Source organism: Malaclemys terrapin, chromosome 8, assembly GCF_027887155.1.
Source record: "Malaclemys terrapin pileata isolate rMalTer1 chromosome 8, rMalTer1.hap1, whole genome shotgun sequence".
Lineage (NCBI taxonomy): Eukaryota > Metazoa > Chordata > Testudines > Emydidae > Malaclemys > Malaclemys terrapin.
In genome coordinates, this window is record NC_071512.1 from 110,532,819 (window position 1) to 110,551,345 (window position 18,527).

The following is an 18,527-nucleotide window of genomic DNA, read 5'->3' on the forward strand; positions in this document are numbered from 1 at the left end:
GCTAGCCAGGCTCTATTTACTCTCGAAGAAAGAGCTAGGACATGCATCTCTTGGCACAGGGGAGAGAGAGCTAAAGGAGAAGGCTCTGAAGTGCTTAATAAGTGAATTGTGCATTGTATAGTTGAATACCACTGTACATTGTATAGGCATCTTCCAGGCAACCATAGAGTTTAATGACTAATACCAGCCAAAGGGAGAGAAACTCACATGCTGGCAAAGGGAGACAGGAGGCTTTAAGATGAAAGCTGATAATATGGAAAGATACAGGGAGAACTGTAATAATCACCTGTGTCTGGGATCCCTTGCTTCTTGTTTTTTCTGTTTAGTCCCAGTGCTGACTGGAGATCATGCACCTGGGTGCGGGTCACCTTCAGTTCCCTCCGCAATTCGTTAATTTCCTTAATCAGGCTCACATTTTCCTGTAGCAACAATATGCTCAGATTTTCAATTGACATATTTGTATCACCGTATCACTATGAGAAAGGGCAGTAGGTATCAACTGATTAGGATGACCAGATGTCCCGATTTTATGGGGACAGTCCCAATAGTTGGGGCTTTGTCTTATATAGACACCTATACCCCCCTCCCCTCCCAATCCTCTGTCCCAATTTTTCACACTTGCTATCTGGTCACCCTACATCTGGGTCAACAGTAGGTAGCACCATACCCATGGGGGAAAGAATACTAGGTATCATATGGGTCAGAGCTGTATCTGAAACAGAGATTGCTATACTGGATCAGACCTGAGAATCATCTAATTTAGAAGTCTCTCTCAGTCAGTAGGTGGTACCAGATGCTTCAGGGAAAGGCACAAGGATTGAACTCACAACCCTGGGTTTAGCAGGCCAATGCTCAAATCACTGAGCTATCCTTCCCCCCCCCCAGGAGCCAGACTTTATGCTCCTTTCTATTTTCCACACTAGGATTTAACTTCCACTTTTTAAAGGATGCCTTTTTGCCTCTCATTGCTTCCTTTGCTTTGTTGTTTAGCCACAGTGGCACTTTTTTGGTTCTCTGTGTTTTTTAATTTGGGGTATACATTTAAGTTGAGCCTCTATTATGATGTCTTTAAAAAGTTTCCAGGCAGCTTGCAGGGATTTCACTTTTGGTGCTGTACCTTTTAATTTCTGTTTAATTAAGTTCCTCATTTTTGTGTTGCCCCCCTTTCTGAAATTAAATGCTACAGTGTTGGGCTGCTGTGGTGTTTTCCCTGCCACAGGGATGTTAAATTTAATTATATTATGGTCATTATCACCAAGCGGTCCAGATATATTCACCTATTGGACCAGAGCCTGTGCTCTACTTAGGACTAAATCAAGAATTGCCTCTCCTCTTGTGTGTTCCAGAACTAGTTGCTCCATGAAGCAGTCATTTAAGGTCACAAGAAACTTTATCTCTGCGTTCCGTCCTGAGGTGATATGTACCCAGTCAACAGGGGGATAGTTGAAATCCCCCATTATTATTATTATTATTATTGAGTTTTTTATTTTTATAGCCTCTCTAATCTCCCTGAGCATTTCACAGTCACTATCACCATCCTGGTCAGGTGGATGGTAATAGATCTCTACTGCTATATTCTTATTATTAGAGCATGGAATTACTATCCATAGAGATTCTATGGTACAGTTTGGTTCATTTAAGATTTTTACTTCATTTGATTCTACGCTTTCTTTCACATATAGTGCCACTGCCCCACCAGCACGACCTGTTCTGTCCTTCCGATATATTTTGTACCCTGGTATTACTATGTCCCATTGATTATCCTCATTCCACCAAGTTTTTGTGATGTCTATTATATTAACATCCATAGGCACTCTAGTTCACACATCTTATTATTTAGACTTCTAACATTTGTATATAAGCACTTTAAAAACTTGTCACTTTTTAGCTGCCTGCCATTACATGATGTAATTAAATGGGACTCTTTTTCATTTGACTGTTTCTCATCACCCATATTTTATTATCTTCCATCCTCTCATCCTTATTAGGACATAGAGAATCTACATTAACAGATCCTCCCCTAAGGGATGTGTCTGTCCAAACCACGTGCTCCTTCGCACCTGTTGGCTTTCCCCAGCCCTTAGTTTAAAAACTGCTCTACGACCTTTTTAATTTTAAGTGCCAGCAATCTGGTTCCATTTTGGTTTAGGTGGAGCCCATCCTTCCTGTATAGGCTCCCCCTTTCCCAAAAGTTTCCCCAGTTCCTAATAAATCTAAACCCCTCATCCCTACACCATCATCTCATCCACGCACTGTGACCCTGAAGTTCTGCCTGTCTAACTGCCCCGGCGCGTAGAACTGGAAGCATTTCAGAGGATGCTACCATGGAGGTCCTGGGCTTCAATCTCTTACCTAGAAGCCTAAATTTGGCCTCCAGGACCTCTCTCCTATCCTTCCCTATGTCACTGGTTCCTACATGTACCACAACCACCAGCTCCTCCCCAGCATTACACATAAGTCTATCTATATGTCTCAAGAGATCCGCAATCTTCGCACCAGGCAGGCAAGTCACCATGTGTTCTCCTGGTCATCGCAAACTCAGCTATCTATGCTTCTAATGATTGAATCCCATGCACTGCTACAGACTAGGGACCGAATGGCTAGGTAGCAGTTCTGCAGAAAAGGACCTAGGGGTCACAGTGGACGAGAGGCTGGATATGAGTCAACAGTGTGCTCTTGTTGCCAAGAAGGCTAACGGCATTTTGGGCTGTATAAGTAGGGGCATTGCCAGCAGATCGAGGGACGTGATCGTTCCCCTTTATTCGACATTGGTGAGGCCTCATCTGGAATACTGTGTCCAGTTTTGGGCCCCACACTACAAGAAGGATGTGGAAAAATTGGAAAGAGTCCAACGGAGGGCAACAAAAATGATTAGGGGTCTGGAGCACATGACTTATGAGGAGAGGCTGAGGGAACTGGGATTGTTTAGTCTCCAGAAGAGAAGAATGAGGGGGGATTTGATAGCAGCCTTCAACTACCTGAAGGGGGGTTCCAAAGAGGATGGAGCTCGGCTGTTCTCAGTGGTGGCAGACGACAGTTGCAGTCTCAAGTTGCAGTGGGGGAGGTCCAGGTTGGATATCAGGAAAAACTATTTCACTAGGAGGGTGGTGAAACACTGGAATGCGTTACCTAGGGAGGTGGTGGAGTCTCCTTCCTTGGAGGTTTTTAAGGCCCGGCTTGACAAAGCCCTGGCTGGGATGATTTAGCTGGGAATTGGTCCTGCTTTGAGCACGGGGTTGGACTAGATGACCTCTTGAGGTCCCTTCCAACTCTGATATTCTATGATTCTATGATTCTATGAATCACCTATTACTAATACCTGTCTCTTCCTAATAACTGGAGTTCCCTCTCCTGGAGAACTATCCTCAGTGCAAGAGGATACCACATCATCTGGAAGGAGTGTCCTAACTATGGGATTGTTTCCCTCTGCTCTTGTTGGATGTTCTCCTTCCCTGAGACTTTTATCCTCCTCAACAGTACAGAGGCTGCCAGACCGGAGGTGGGACTGTTCTACTGTGTCCCAGAAAGTCTCATCTATGTACCTCTGTCTCCCTTAGCTCCTCCAGTTCAGCCACTCTGGTCTCCAAAGCCTGTACACGGTCTCCGAGGGCCAGGGAGCTCCTTGCATTAAAAGCACACATACGCCCATAGGGCAGGTAATCATACATGCTGCACTGGGTGCAATAAACTGGGTAGCCCCTACTCTGTTGCTGGACGTCTGCCTGCATTCTCTTTTTACTCCTGCAGCTAGTTCCTTTCTTGATGTTTTGTTTTTATCAGGGGATGTTTTGGGCTTAAGTTTCAAGAATGTTAAGTGTATCTAGCCCCCCCTCACACTTCCCCTCTAAACACACACACTACAGACAACCAGGGCCAGCTCTGGCTTTTTGGCCACCCCAAGCAAAAAAAAAAAAACAAAAAAAACCGGGGCGGCCACAACAGCAAAGCAAAAAAAAAAAAATGCGGCGCGGCCAGAGCGCGGGTGCAGGGGGGACCGGCGGGGGGGGGGGGAGGGGGGCGGGGCGGGAGAGAGGGGGAGGGCGGGAGAGAGCCCTACAGGGCGGCCGGAGCGGAACAAGAACAAAAAAAAGCGGCCGTGCCGCCCTAGGATTGGGCAGAACGCCGCCTCCAACAATCTGCCGCCCCAAGCACCATCTTGCTCAGCTGGTGCCTGGAGCCGGTCCTGCAGACAACAAACTTACCCCAAGGGTCATGTGATCGGTCCTCCTTCACTGGAGAACTCCCGCGCAAAACTCCCGTTAGCAGCTCCTGTTCACTAGCTCCTCTGGTCGCTTAGAAGTGGGCTTTATAAAGCCCTGGTCTTCCTGAGTAGCCCTGCCCCCTGGCTAAGGGTTGATGGGTGCTAAAGAGCTTAAGGATCAAAACCTCATTAAGAAGCTCTCAGCCTTGCCTAGCAGGCCACTAAGCTCAGCACACGGTCCCCCAAACAAACAGACCACACGGTATATTTCAGTCAAGCAGCAAGCACACCACAAACCGCACTAATGACACTGTGTCATGGCATATCTTGCAGATAATAGATGACTTCAGGGAAGTTGTAAGTGTACAGAAGAATGTCTAAATGATCTTCTTGGAGATCCTTCCTGTCCCACAAATGAAGGAAAACAGAAGGCAGAAAATTCTGGAATATTTGACTAGGTAAATGGTGTAGGACAGTGGTTCCCAAACTTTTTGGCATCACACCCCCTTTTTAATTTTCGAGAAACCCTCACGCCCCCACCTGTCCTTTACCAGCATACAACCCCCCCGATCCTTGTCCCCTGACCACCCCCTTCTGGGACCCCCTGCCCCTAACCACCCCCCCCCCCCCCGGGACCCCACCCCCTATCCAACCCATCCTGCTCCCTGTCTCCTGACCGCCCCCCCAGAACCTCCTCCCCATCCAACTGCTCCCTGTTCCCTGACTGGCCCCCCGCGACCTCCTGCCCCTTATCCAATTCCCCTCCCGCCGCTCCCCGCCCCCTTACCAGGCTGCTCAGAGCAGCAGGAGTGGTTTATTGGAAAGCCTGGGAGGTGGGCGGGCACAAGCCGCGCTGTCTGTGCGGCGGCACAACTACAGGAGAGGGTGGACAGGAGGGGAGGGGCTGGGGGGCTAGCCTCCCAGGCTGGGAACTCAAGGGCCAGGCAGCCTCACGGCCACCCTTGGAATTTCTTCATGCCCCCACGTTTGGGAACCAATGGTGTAGGGCATAGGGTTTTGATTTTGTGGACCACTGGTCCACTTTCTAAGGGAAGAGGGAGCTGTATAATTTGGATGGCCTCAGTAAGGGGGGGGGGGGGGAATCCGTCTCCTTGGGGACTGACTGGCTAGAGTAGTTAGGAAGGGGTTAAACTAATAACAAAAGGGGAGGGTAAAAAGAGAGAAGATATGAGAACTCAGCACAAAATCGAGATATTGAGAACAAAATTAATCAAGGAGCCAAAAGACATGAAGAGAAGAAATTCTTGAAGGGTTAGAGCCTGGCAGCCTTTGGCAAGGCAGCCTGTTTACTCAGGGCCCACAGCCTATACACAGAGAACAACAAACAGACAACCAAACTATGAGCAGACAGGCCAAACACACCACTCACCAAGTCCCATTACTACTCAGCACACAGTCTGCAGCTATTCCCTCCAAAACTTTCCTTTTAGCCGCCTCTATTTGCCTGCAGGCTATTTTGCCTCTCCTTCACTTGTGTCATGAACACAGAGCATACTGAGCATTTTGACGGAGAATGACCTCTTCCCAAACACGGAAGATATCTAATATGAGTGTCGCCTGCCGGGAACCTGATGGACAGGAAACCTATTTCTTAAAGCCAAGCTTCTTAGTCTTCATTTCTGTCATCCTGGTACTAAAGGAACTGATCTAAAACAATTCAAAACTACTTAAATTTTAAACTAACTATGCCTGAATTAACTACAGTAAAACGAATCTAACTAGGCACTTGAAGTACAGATCCAGGACAATCCCAGAGTAGTTCCTAATCCATCAGCTGGTCATGGCTGGAAGGAATTGAGGTGAGGAACTGAGGAACACCTTTTATACCCTCAACCTCACACGTTTCACAATCACTGAGGGGAGGAGCAAGGACGGCGCTTGAGGGCTCTAGTGGGCACTGTTAGTTAACTCTAGTTAAGATTCCATCATCCAGGCTGCACCAGTTGGAGCATCCCATGAGTGGGAATATGCAGAAGATACCTGAAGAAGAATTACATTATACAAAGAAAACCCTGATATTCACATATAGTGGAGACCCCTTCCCCCTGCAATTTACACTGTGAAAGTGTAAACTTTCACACACAGACTGGAAATAGCAACTGTTCCAGCCATCTCTTCTCTTACAGATCCCACTCCACCCCATCCATCACTTTGAGAAAACACAGCACTTTTAAAAACCTTCTCTTCAGCAACTTAGAAAACTTCCAGAGTTCCAGTGTAAGTGGAATTCTGGGAGGGTATCAAACAGAAATCTTCTCAGACTCCTGAGAATGTACTGCAGCAAGGAAGCCTGAGAAAGAGGAATTCTCTTGTGTGCAGCTTCTCTCTCCATCTGCCCCTGCCAGGAGCAAAGAAAATGGGCCATGTACCTGCATGATGCGCACATTATCAGCTCGGTGGATCTCACTTTCCTTCACCACCTTCTTCTTCAGTGTTGCCAGATTCCTCTCAAGATGCTCTCTCTGCCGGGTGTACTCCTGCTGCAGATCTGTGTCAACCCCCACAATCTCCACCTTATGAGAGACAATACACAGGCTCAGAAGGTGTGACACCAGAGATGCGCTCATCTACCATGGAGAGGAAAGAGCCCTAACTCACCATGTCTGCCTGCTGCACGTATTTGTCGTAGAGTTCCCGAATCCCCTCCTTGAGTTTTTTGGGCTCCTGGATGAAGCCCACGCAGTTATGAAGATCTGTTTTAAACCGCTTGACAAGAGCTTCCATGTCTCGTTCCTGCAAGAATTATACATGAACACCCACTCAGAGCACACTGTCATGCATGAGGACCTTCTGGAAGCTCTAGTTGAATTGTTGAGAATCCTCATGTGTTATTTATATTTTTGGTTTTTAAGAATGTGCCATCTGGACATCGCCCAGTTGGAGAGAGAACTTCTTGGCCTTTGAGTGCTGTCAGACATAAGACGGTAACAAATCTTGCCAATAACTAACACCCCTCCTCACCCTATGAAAATTGCATTATTACTTTTACTGCACTAGTGCTTGGAGGCCCCATTCAGGTTAAGGATCCTGTTATCTTGGACACTTCAAAAACACACAGGCAGATGCATTTCCTGCCCAAAGAGTTTACAATCTTACTAGAAACAAGATGCAACAAGTAAATGTAACAGATGATAGGACAGAAAAACAGGTGCAGTTGGTAGCTATGTGCTCAACTGGAGCTTCCTATCAACACCCTCTCCTCATTCTCCCTGGCACAAAGTTTCTTATTTGCTCACTCTATACCCTGCTTGCTTCCCCAATCCTATCCTTGGCTACTAAATTCCTTCATGCCCACTTTCAAACCTCTTGCTCCTTCCTCTCTGACCTTTCATACACCTCGGACGTGGTTCCTTCAACAATAAGTATGCCCGGATATCAATGCACAAGCCCCCCCTCTACCTTTCCTGACTAATTACGGCATGTCATTGCAGAGGTTCAGCCCAGATGGTACTCTTGGGAGGGAATAAGTTGCTGAGGCCATATATTCCCAGACTCTCTGCCTTGGGTGTGGCAGAGAGGTTCACTTAGCCCTCTCCCCAACTACTCTATGAATCTTCAATGAATACACAGATCTTGCAGCATATCCAGAAGGACAATGCACACAGGCTCTGTTAGACCAAATGGCTGGAGCTTCGGTACTATCTACCTCGCTATAATATCCAACTCTCACACAAGCCTTCATACTTGGAATGCTTGTCTCTGATCCCTCCTGCCACAGCCTCTCTTCCCCTTCTCTTCTGCGCAGTACCCAAGAAGGAAAACTCTCTTCTCAAAGCCATGCATCTATACTGTCCATGTTCCTGACAGCTTGCATCTTGTATGACTTGAGATCTCTGCCATCAAGGTTGTGCCCCATACCTTCTGCTGCTCCTTGTGCATCTCACGGTCAGTGGCCTTCAGCTTCTGTCGCAGCTCTGTGATGTTCAGTTCCAGCTGCATGTTCTGCTTGTGGAAACGTTCCAGTTCTCCCTCCATCTGCAAGGAAGCAAAAGAAGGGGATTGGGACTGTGAAAGAGACATGAGTGAAGGAACAACATAGATTACAAAGTCGAAGGGACCTAATACACAGGCCATAGAACTTCCCCAAAATAATTCCTACAGTATATCTTTTAGACAAACATCCAATCTTGATTTTAAAATTGTCAGTGATGGATAATCTATCACGACTCTCGGTAAATTGTTCCAATGGTTAATTACCGTCACTGTCAAAAATGTAAGCCTTATTTCCAGTCTGAATTTGCCTAGCTTCAATTTCCAGCCATTGGATTGTGTTAGACCTTTCTCTGCTAGATTGAAGAGCCCATTTGTTGCCTCATGGAGATATTTTAGACTGTAATCAAATCAGCCCTTAACCTTCTCTTTGTTAAATTGAGTAGATTGAGCACTAGAAGGCAGGTTTTCTAATCCTTTAATCATTCTGGTGGCTCTTCTCTGAACCTTCTTCAATTTATCAACATCCTTCTTGAACTGTGGGTACCAGCACTGGCATTCCAGCAGCAGTTGTACCAGTGCCAAATATAGAGGTAAAACAACCTCTCTACTTCTATTCAAGATTCCCCTGTTTCTGCATCTTAGATGACTGTTACATTCTGATGCACCCTAGAACAGAAATCCCCCGATGAAAAAATAAAGTAAGACATGCAAGTAGATTGTCAGTCAAAACATATAATGACCATAAACTGGTTATATCAGCAACAGCCTGAACAAAATATAACAGTCGGAACAAGAGATATGTAGCAGTTGCCCCTGAATAGCTTTCCCCCCTGCAAAAGAAACAGGGACAGGAACACCAAGTTCAGGGAGCAGGAACCAGGCAACAAAACAAGAACAAGAACAAGGCAGATCACACACCAGAAGTGAAAATAAGCCAGTCCGGTGTACCGGCAAGAGCCAGTACGCCGTGCCGGACTGCACCGGCTTCCGCAGCGGGGATTTAAAGGGCCCGGGTGCTCTGGCCGCCGCGGGGAGCCCCGAGCCCTTTAAATCCCCCCGCAGCTCCAAGCCCGGCTGCCGGAGCTGCGGTGGGGATTTAAAGTGCTTGGGGCTCCCTGCAGCGGCGGTAGCTCCGGGCCCTTTAAATCCCAGCCCCAGCCCAGCTGCTGGAGCTGCGGGGAGGATTTAGAGGGCTCGGGGCTCCCCGCAGCCGAGGGAGCTCCAGGCCCTTTGAATCCCCGCCCGAACCCGGCTGCTGGAGCTGCAGTGGGGATTTAAAAGGCCCGGAGCTCCACAGCAGCCGAAGCCCCGGGCCCTTTAATTTGCCCCTGAGCCCCGGGGTCTCCCAGCCACCTCCGCAGCTGGGAGCCCTGGGGTGATTTAAAGGCCCTGGGGCGATTTAAAGACCCTGGGGCTCCCAGCCACAGCCGGTGCCCCAGGGCCTTTAAATCTTGACAGGCCCCGCCTCTTCCGGGTGAGGCCACGCCTCTTCCGGGTGAGGCCACGCCCCCGCTCAGAACTCCGGCCGTACTGGTAAGTCCTGTAAGTTGCTTTCACCCGTCTCACACACACACACGACGTACGTCATCATAATTTCTTTTCCTTCTCCCCAAAAATTCAGTGGTACCTAGCAATGTTCCCTTTAATTTTTCCCATCCATGTGTGGAATTAATTTTGTTATGTGCACCAAATTATCGAGGTAATGTGCGGATGTGTGCCACCAATAGAAACAAAAAAACTAGATATATTTTTTAAAATTTACCATAGGGATAATTACATCAGCCTGGATAGGTTAGGCATTTTAGAACTCACTACTCAAAGAATTAAATTTAAACGTAAGAGAGAAATAAAAATTATGAAATGCATAGACCAGTCAAAAAACTCAAACAACAGCACTTTGAAAGAAGACAATTACAGAGTATATGTGCATTGCAGGAAGTATCAAGAAGTAACAACAACACCACAAGCAGGGCCGGCTTTATCAAGAGCGGGGCCCGATTCCTGGGGGCGGGGCTTGCTGCAAGCCCCACCCCCAGGAATCGAGCTGGGCTCCGGCCGGGGTTGCCGGGCTTGGGTCCGACCCGGAGCCGCGCCGCGGGGGCCACGCCAGGGGGGGGGGGGGGCGAGACACGACCCGAGCCGCGGGGGCCGCGCCGAGGGGGGGGGGGACGGGACACAAGCCGCGCCGTGGGGGCCGCGCCGGGGGCGGGAACCCGAGCCGCGCCGTGGTGGCCACGCTGCGGGGACCGGGCCGGAGCCGACCCGACCCGAGCCGCGCGGACCGGGCTGGGCCAGACCCGACCCGGGCCGCGCCGCGGGGACTGGGCCGGGCCTGGGCCGTGCCGTGGGGGCCGCGCCGCGCCGCGGGAGCCGGGCTGGAGCCAAGCCGGGCCGGTGTATCAGCACACAAGGTAAGCTGGGGCCTGCGGGAAGGGGCCGCGCCTCCCTGAGCCCTTCTCGCGCCCCCGCCACCCCAGCTTACCTTGTGTGCTGATATACCGGCCCGCCCCTGCTTCTTTTCAGACTTCCCGCGAATCTCTGATTCGCGGGAAGCAGGGGAGGGGGCGGAGCGTGCAGGGGAGGGGAGGAGGGGAAGTGAGCTGGGGGCGGGGTGGAGAGCTGCAGCGCGGGGCCCTCTTGGCGCGGAGCCCAATTCAGCCGAATCGGCTGAATCGGCCTAAAGCCGGCCCTGAACACAAGTATGTGTTGGGAGGTTAGTGTGAAAGACAGAGTGTGTGTATGTGTATATGAGACACAAAGTGTGTGTGTGTGTGTGTGAGAGACGTGTTGCCCCTTTAACTACGTTGCCCTTTTAAGCAGATTGGCACTCAAAGCAGACAGAGCCGCAGCCACCAACAAGTTCCCTCTGTCCCACTCCTGAGCCCTGTTGCATCTCCCCCCACCCCCCACTGCTCTGCAGAGAGATGGGATACAGGGGCAGGGTGGACAGGGGAAGGGGACACTCTGACATTGGTGCCCCCCTCGTCCGCGCTATGCATAGCAAGCGGGAGGCTCCTGGGAGCAGCTCCAAGGCAGAGGGCAGGAGCAGCGCGGCAGTGGGGGGAAGAGGCACTTGAAGTGCACAGCACTTGATAGCTTGCTGGGCAGCTACACGGGTAGAGTTGCCAACTTTCTAATTGCACCAAACCGAACACCCTAGCCCCACTGCTTCCCCAAGACCCCACCCTTGCCCACTACATTCCCCCTCCCTCAGTGGCTCGCTCTTCCTCACTCTTACTCACTTTCACTGTGCTGGGGCAGGGAGTTGGGGTGTGGGAAGGGGTGAAGGCTCTAGGCTGGCGGTGCTGGGGATGAGGGGTTTGGGTGCAGGAGGGGGCTCCAGGCTGGGGCTGAGGGATTCAGAGTGTGGGAAGGGGCTGCGGGTTGAGGCAGGGGGTTGGGGTGCAAGGGGGATAAGGGCTCTGGGGTGGGGCTGAGGATGAGGGGTTTAGGGTGTGGGAAGGGGATCTGGGCTGGGGCAGGAGGTTGGGGTACATGGTGGGTGAGGGCTCTGGGCTGGGGGGACAGGCTCTGGGCTGGGGCCAGGGATGAGGGCATTGGGGTGTAGGAGGGGGCTCTGGGTTTGGGGGGGCTCAGGGCTGGGGTGCAGGCGTGTGTGAGGGCTCTGGGCTGGGGCTGGCGATGAGGGCTTTCAGGTGCAGGACGGGGCTCTGGATTTGGGGGAGGCTTGGGGCTGGGGCAGCGGGTTGGGGTACGGGTTTACCTCGGGTGGCTCCTGGTCAGTGGCACGGGGGGGGGGGGGGGTGCGATAAAGCAGGCTGCCTGCCTGTCTTGGTACTGTGCTGCACGTGCCCTGGAAGCAGCCAGAAGGTCCGGGTCCTAGGTGGGGGGGGGAAGGGGTTTGGCAGGAGCTCCACGCGCGCTCTCACCCACAGGCACCGCCCCCCCCATCTCCCATTGGCTGGGAATGCGGAGCTGGTGCTTGGGGTGGGGGCAGCGTGCAGAGTCCTGTGGTCCCCCCCCCACCTAGGACCTGGACCAGCTGGCTGCTTCTGGGGTGCAGTGCGGTGCCAGCTAGGAGAGGTACGGACTAGCCTGCCTCAGTGATGCCGCCCACCAGACCTTTAATGGCCCAGTCGGCAGTGCTGACCAGAGTCGCCATGGTCCCTTTTCGACAGGGTGTTCCGTCAAAAGCCGGACACCTGGTCACCCTACCGCACGGCTGCGCAGCTTAGAGCGAACTTAGGCTAGCCGAAGGCACCAGGTATCCAGGGACCTCTTATTAGCTCAGGGGTAGTTACTGGTGCTGGGGTGAAACTTTCCCAGCTGGCCACATGACATCATTGTAAGCAGAAAAATCATCCTCTTCTCTCTTTGTTCCCTTTTCAGAAGGCAGTATATCTTGCTGATTAGCAATGCATTCTCTTTGTGGTAAATGCACTTGCCATGCTCCCTGCATGGGTATGGAAATCACTTCCATATCCTCCCCTAACATATGCTGCTTGCATGGATACGCTTGTTGAAATTCACATATTTCCTAGTCACATCAGCTGGCTTCAATGATGGCAAAGGGATGGGATGAATATTTTCCATAAGCCTAGAAAACTTGGTCCTCAGAGGTCAGCTGAAGAGCCGATAAAATGAGGTTTCTCCAATACTTTCATGAGCTTTGCTCCAAATATCATATAAAGCACAACTTAATGCAATAGGGAAGGGTGTATCTTGACATTCCTCCAGTATATGAGCTACATACTTCTTCAGAGTCCCATGCAGTCTCTCCGTTATGCTATTTCCTTGAAGAGGGTACACAGCAGATTTATCATGTACTGTATCAATACTCGTCAAAGCCTTCAAACTGTCTTGATACATAAGGTGTCGCATTATCTGAAACAAGGCTCTCCTGTAGGGCAAATAGAGTGACTCAGGTGGTTAGGCAAGAAATTAGCTCCTTTGCAATGCCTTGTGAAGTTATGAATGCAAAGAGGTATCATGAGTAATAGTCTATAACAGTCACCAGTGTGTAGCCATGCAGTGGAATAGAGGGGTTAGTAATATCCACTACAATTCCCCGCCATGCTCCATAACTATTGGTTTCAAAGGGGCCAGAGGAACAATAGTTCTATGCATTGTGCAAGCTAAGCATGCCTTCATATGACACTCAATGTCTGAGCACAGCACTGGCCGCCAAGCATATTTACGCAGTAGTTCCTTCATCTTCGTAACTCCCAAATGTCCTTTATAAGCCACATCCAGCACTGCTTCCCACAGTGCTGCTGGGATGATGATCTGGGCTCCTCTGCATAAGAAATATCGACTAGTACATCTTCACTGTGAGCTCAGAATGAATTTTGTAAAATATAGACAAAGTTTTCTTAAGGCCTGGGTCCCTCCAACCCACTTGTACAGCACTGTCAGAGGACAGACTCGTCTACCTCACAAACAATCTTGGATGCCTTTTGCATGTCAACATCTCTGTGAGTTTTATTAATGTTACCACCATCAAGTTCCCACCACAATCCCTACGCAGCACTTCTAACTACAGTCTCCTTCAACCCACAGTTTTTTCCTCTAGGGAAGGAAGAGAAAGCAATTTCACCTGCCAGAAACCTAGCTTCCCATTGCAGAGCTAGCCCCCACTCCCTTTGCACTTCCTTCCTGTGCTTTTAACTAGCCTTCCCAGACGGTGGAATAATTAGCTCCATCAACTCCCAGTCGGCTTAGGCAATTAAATACTCTCCTCCTCCATCAGGCCTTTCTTGGTGGTGCTAATTAATGGTAAGTGATCAGTGTGCTGGGTCAGCTACTGGTTCTCAGCACTCTGTCACAAGCATGTATCACCTCGCGCAGTTCAGCATCTTGAAGAATGGTGTCAGCAGTCTGTGCTAAGTTAATTGGCATGTCTTTCAGTAAAAGCCATACAGTCTACTCTACTGTTTCTGCATATGACGACGCCAACCTTGCAAAACTACACTTGGCCGCATTCAACTTTATGTCAGCTTGTGGGAGTTGGGTTAGTACTTGATCCAGAAGCACCAGGTAAGCACCGCCGGGACTCCCCACCTCGCCCCCCGGCAGGTCCCTCTGGCTCTTAGGGTTGGGGCGGGGGGCTCTCTGCGCACTGCCGGCACCTGCAAGCCCCGCTCCACGGCTCTGGCAGCTCCCATTGGCACTTTTCTTAGCCAATGGGAGCCACGGAGCTCACGCTTGAGGCGGGAGCAGCACATGGAGACCCCTCGGCCACCCCTGATCCTAGGAGTCAGAGGGACCTGCCAGATCCTTCCTGGGAGCAGCACCAGGTAGGCACCGCCGGGACCCCCCACCTCGCCTCCTGGCAGCTCCCTCTGGCTCTTAGGGTCGGTGGTGGGTGTGGGGCTCTCTGCATGCTGCTCCCGCCTGCAAGCCCCGCTCCGTGGCTCCGACAGCTCCTACTGGCGCTTTTCCTGGCCAATGGGAGACACGGAGCTCACACTTGTGGTGGGCGCAGTACGTGGAGAATCTGGAGACCCCCCCCTTGCTGCTCTGACCCTAGGAGCCAGAGACCTCCCAGCAGGGCTGGTGAGTGCGGCCAGGGAAGGGGGCAGGGTCTGATGGAGTGAGTGTCTGGGAGGTGTGTGTGGGGTGCTCAGCTGTGAGGGTGTGGAGGGTGCTGTGCAGTGGGGGAGGTTTGTGTGTTTTGGGGTGCTAAGCAGTTGGGGCCTGTTGGGGGTGCTGGGTAGTGGGGGAGATCTGTGTGTGTCAGGGCATTTTGGGTCTGTGTGGGGCATTGTTTAGTTGTGGTAGTGGGGCTGTGGGGAAAGGCACTGGGGGGGGGGGGATGGGAGAAGAAATCTGTGTGTATTGGGGCATGTAACAACTGTGTGTATTGGGAAACTAGCGAGTGGGGGGTTCTGTGTGGGGTACTGGGCAGCTGTGGTGGGGCTGTGGGCAGGGGTGGTGGTGTGCACAGCACTGTGCATTTGTGGTGGAAATGTGGGGAGGGTTGTGGGGGGGCTCTGGGCATAGTGGGTTCAGGGGGTGCAGGGCATAGTGGATCCAGGGGGCGCTGGGCAGGGGAGCTGTGTGGTGCAGCATGGGCCCACTCCCAAAAGGAAGAGGCATGCTGGTAGCACAGAGCCAGGTGGACCAGTGTGCCCCATTGCCCCTGGCCGGCCCTGCCCTTCCCGCTGCTCACCTCCTCAACTGAAGGCTGGGGTAGGGGTGAGTCCCGGCACTGCTTACCTGGGGTGGCTCCTGGGAAGCGGCCGGCAGTTCCCCGAGGTGAGTGTCAGCTGGGCTGACCCAGCAGTGTGGCCTGGGCTCCCCCAGCACAGTGTATGCAGATTGGTCCACCTAGCTCATGGCAGAGCCAAGGAAAGGAGGCACCTGCTTCTGCACATGCTGATTCCACCCAGGGCAGGCCGGGGCTGAGCACTGCTAAGCTGCTGCCCAGTTCACTTACCCACACTGGCAAGCAGGGATTGCTCCTGGCGGCATGCATCTGCTTGATGTACAATCGGGATGCCATTTGTCCCAATATTCAGGTAAATTTTAAAATTTGGTAGTGAAATAGAAAATTAGTCGATTGGGAATGTCCCATTAAACCCGATTATGATCTGTTATCTCCTGGCAATTTTGGTTTTTCAGGTTGTTTTCAGGTGTAATGCAATTTACAGTAGAGATATTTAGTTTACAGTTCTGAACCACAGTGCATACCATAGGACAAACTACAGTGGGCACGTAATAACACGTAAGAAGCACAGAGACTGCACAGTTCTTTTCAGTGGCTAGCTAGCTAGGTAACGGTCTTCAGCTGAAAACCCCATCCAACATGGCAATGGCAAGGGAAGAGCCAACTACCAAAAAACAAAAAAGACAGTGCAGATACAGGACAGAATGGGAAGCCACTTACGCCTGGATTCGGAAATCTTACGAGTGTGATTCAAAAGCCTTTTGTAAAGCATGCAAGAAGGAATTTAGCATTTGCCGTGGTGGTGAGTCTGATGTTAAGCATCATGCTGATTCAAAAAATCATGAACAAAACACCAAGACTCACAAGAGCAATACCCTGGTCTCCCATTTTTTCAGCAGGCCAAATGAATCCTTCAATAACAAGGTTATCGCTGTTGAACTAACTCAAGTTTACCACACAGTAGTTCATCAACACTCCTATCACTCGTGTGACTGTGAACTTAAACTGGCGCCTACCTTGTATCCAGATTCAACGATTGCGAAGCTGTGGCCGGACTAAAGCGGAGGCATTGATCAAAAATGTGCTGTCACCGCTCTCAACAGAATTTTTAAAAGACCTCAGCAAGGCAGACAGTCCTTATTCCTCAGTTGCCATAAATGCATCTAACAAAGACAATGTGAAAACTTTCCCCTTATCGCTGAGATACTGGATACCCGAACATGGGGTCCAAGATAAACTGTTAGACTTCTATGAGCAAAGCAAAGAGACTGCAGAGGCCATAAGCAACACATTACTTGAAAAACTTGCGACACACAAACTAGACCTAAATAAAGTGATAATGCAAACGTGAATTATGGAAAGTGACAATCAGTGTACCAGAATTTAAAAAAAACTAAACAAAAATATCTTGCCTGCAAACTGCCCTGCCCATGTTGTGCACAATGCTGTGAAACATGCTAGCAATACCCTACAAGTTGACATTGAGACTCTGGTGATTAAGACGTTCAATCATTTCAGCAGTTCTGCTAAGAGAGTAGCAGCATTGAAAGATATGTTTGACAGTGTGGATATGGAGTATTCCACTTTACTGCGCCACATTCCGACACGCTGGTTGAGTCTTTTCCCAGCTGTAAACAGGCTTGTAAGTATATGGCAGGCTGTTAGGTGCTACTTTATTTCTCTGGGCAGTGAGAAGTGTCCAAAATCTCTATGGATGCTCTTCTCGGACATGGAAAATGGTGAACAAGTTGAGGGGCCTAGCAAAGTTGAGTTTCATCTGTTTTTCCTCCAGAATGTCCTGAAAATCTTCAATGATACTGTGTTCTGACAGCATGTGAAGTGTATGCCATAATGAATACTCTGAGAATTAAACTTCAGCAACGGAAGAATGACAAATTCTTTGGCTCCAGAGTTGAAAATGCATTAACTGAGATGCTGCCTGTCACTGCTGCATGTCTCCAGAAAGACTTCATGAAATTTTATGATGTGTAGATCCTATATTTGGAGAGATGATTTGATTTTTTCAACAACTGGCTACTTGTTCAATACCCAGTGCTTGAACATCAAAGTTAATAGGGCATTTGAATACAAGGATCTGTCTGCGGCCGTGACAGCTGTAAACCTCCAGAAAACAGTGGATCTTGATCAGCTTTATGATGAGCACTGTGTCATCAAAAGGCATCAACTCCGAGTTGGAGCCTGGAAACTACTCAGTTGGGGAACTCTGGTCTCAAGTGCTGAGAAATAAGGACAATAGCACTGAATTCTTGAACATGGCAAAGCTGGTGTCATACATGCTCAGTGTACCAGTAAGCAACAGACCATGTATTTTCAATAAGGTGCATGGACTGATGTCTGGAATCGAAGCAGCATAGACTTGGTGCGGAGTGAAACCCTTGTCAAAATTAATTTTCGGATGAGTTGCAGGGACTGCTACAGCTTTGTGATTGCCCAGAAGCAAGTCAAGACTATGGCAAAGTCATCCAAGAAATACTAGACTTCTGGCATGTCTGAGAGGTATGCAAATTGGGAAGTTGATTTATTGACTGAATAAAAAACCCGGCCCTTTACCCCTATTTGTTTAGTGTACAAATAAAACTGTATGTTTAATATGGATTACAGCTAAGTCTATAATTTAGTCAGGGGGACCATGACACTCACCAATTCCAGACCTCTGTGACTTGGTTTGCTTCAGCCACTGACAGCTGAAGGCAGGACTGTGGGCCTCTCCTCTGTGACTGAGGCTGGGGCTGGAGCCAGGGCTAGAACTGTGACCCTTCGCTCCCCTGCCCTGCAACGGAGTCTGACTTTGCAACCAGGATCCTGTGCCCCTGTCCTGTGGCTTCAGCCAGGGGCTGGAGCTAGGGCCATGAGTCCTTGAGTACTTGCCCTGTGGTGGGGGCTGCAGCAGGGGCCGTACACCCCTCTTGCAGCTTCCTAGGGTTGTGCGCCTCCTCTCATGGCTCCGGTCGGGGTTGTGCACCTGTGACTCTCTTCTCTCCCCCGCTCGCACAATGTGTCCTGATATTTCACTCTTGCGATCTGGTCACCCTACCTAAGAGGAGCAGCAGGGCCTCAGCAAGTCAGTTCTTGGCTGGGACCAGAAGGGTGAGGAACAGTGCTCCTCTCTGGCCAAAGGAGCTTTACAGGCTGCATTTACTGGACCTGGGGGAGAGGACTTGAGAACTTTAGCCCTAAGGTAATGGGCAAAGGTAAAGGGACCAGGTGGGAAGAGGCCCAGGG

General features: G+C 50.3%; 1 protein-coding gene across 2 annotated transcripts in view; it reads right to left on the minus strand.

Annotated features, from left to right (window-relative positions):
- CFAP57 (cilia and flagella associated protein 57) overlaps nt 1–18,527 on the minus strand; it is a 145,402-nt gene that overhangs the window by 1,267 nt on the left and 125,608 nt on the right. For both annotated transcript variants that reach the window (XM_054038478.1, XM_054038479.1), the window contains 4 exons: nt 8,081–8,197; nt 6,821–6,955; nt 6,592–6,735; nt 287–419 (listed from right to left, as the gene is read on the minus strand). In XM_054038478.1, coding sequence (XP_053894453.1) covers nt 287–419; nt 6,592–6,735; nt 6,821–6,955; nt 8,081–8,197 — 529 coding nt within the window. The remainder of the gene's footprint in view (nt 1–286; nt 420–6,591; nt 6,736–6,820; nt 6,956–8,080; nt 8,198–18,527) is intronic.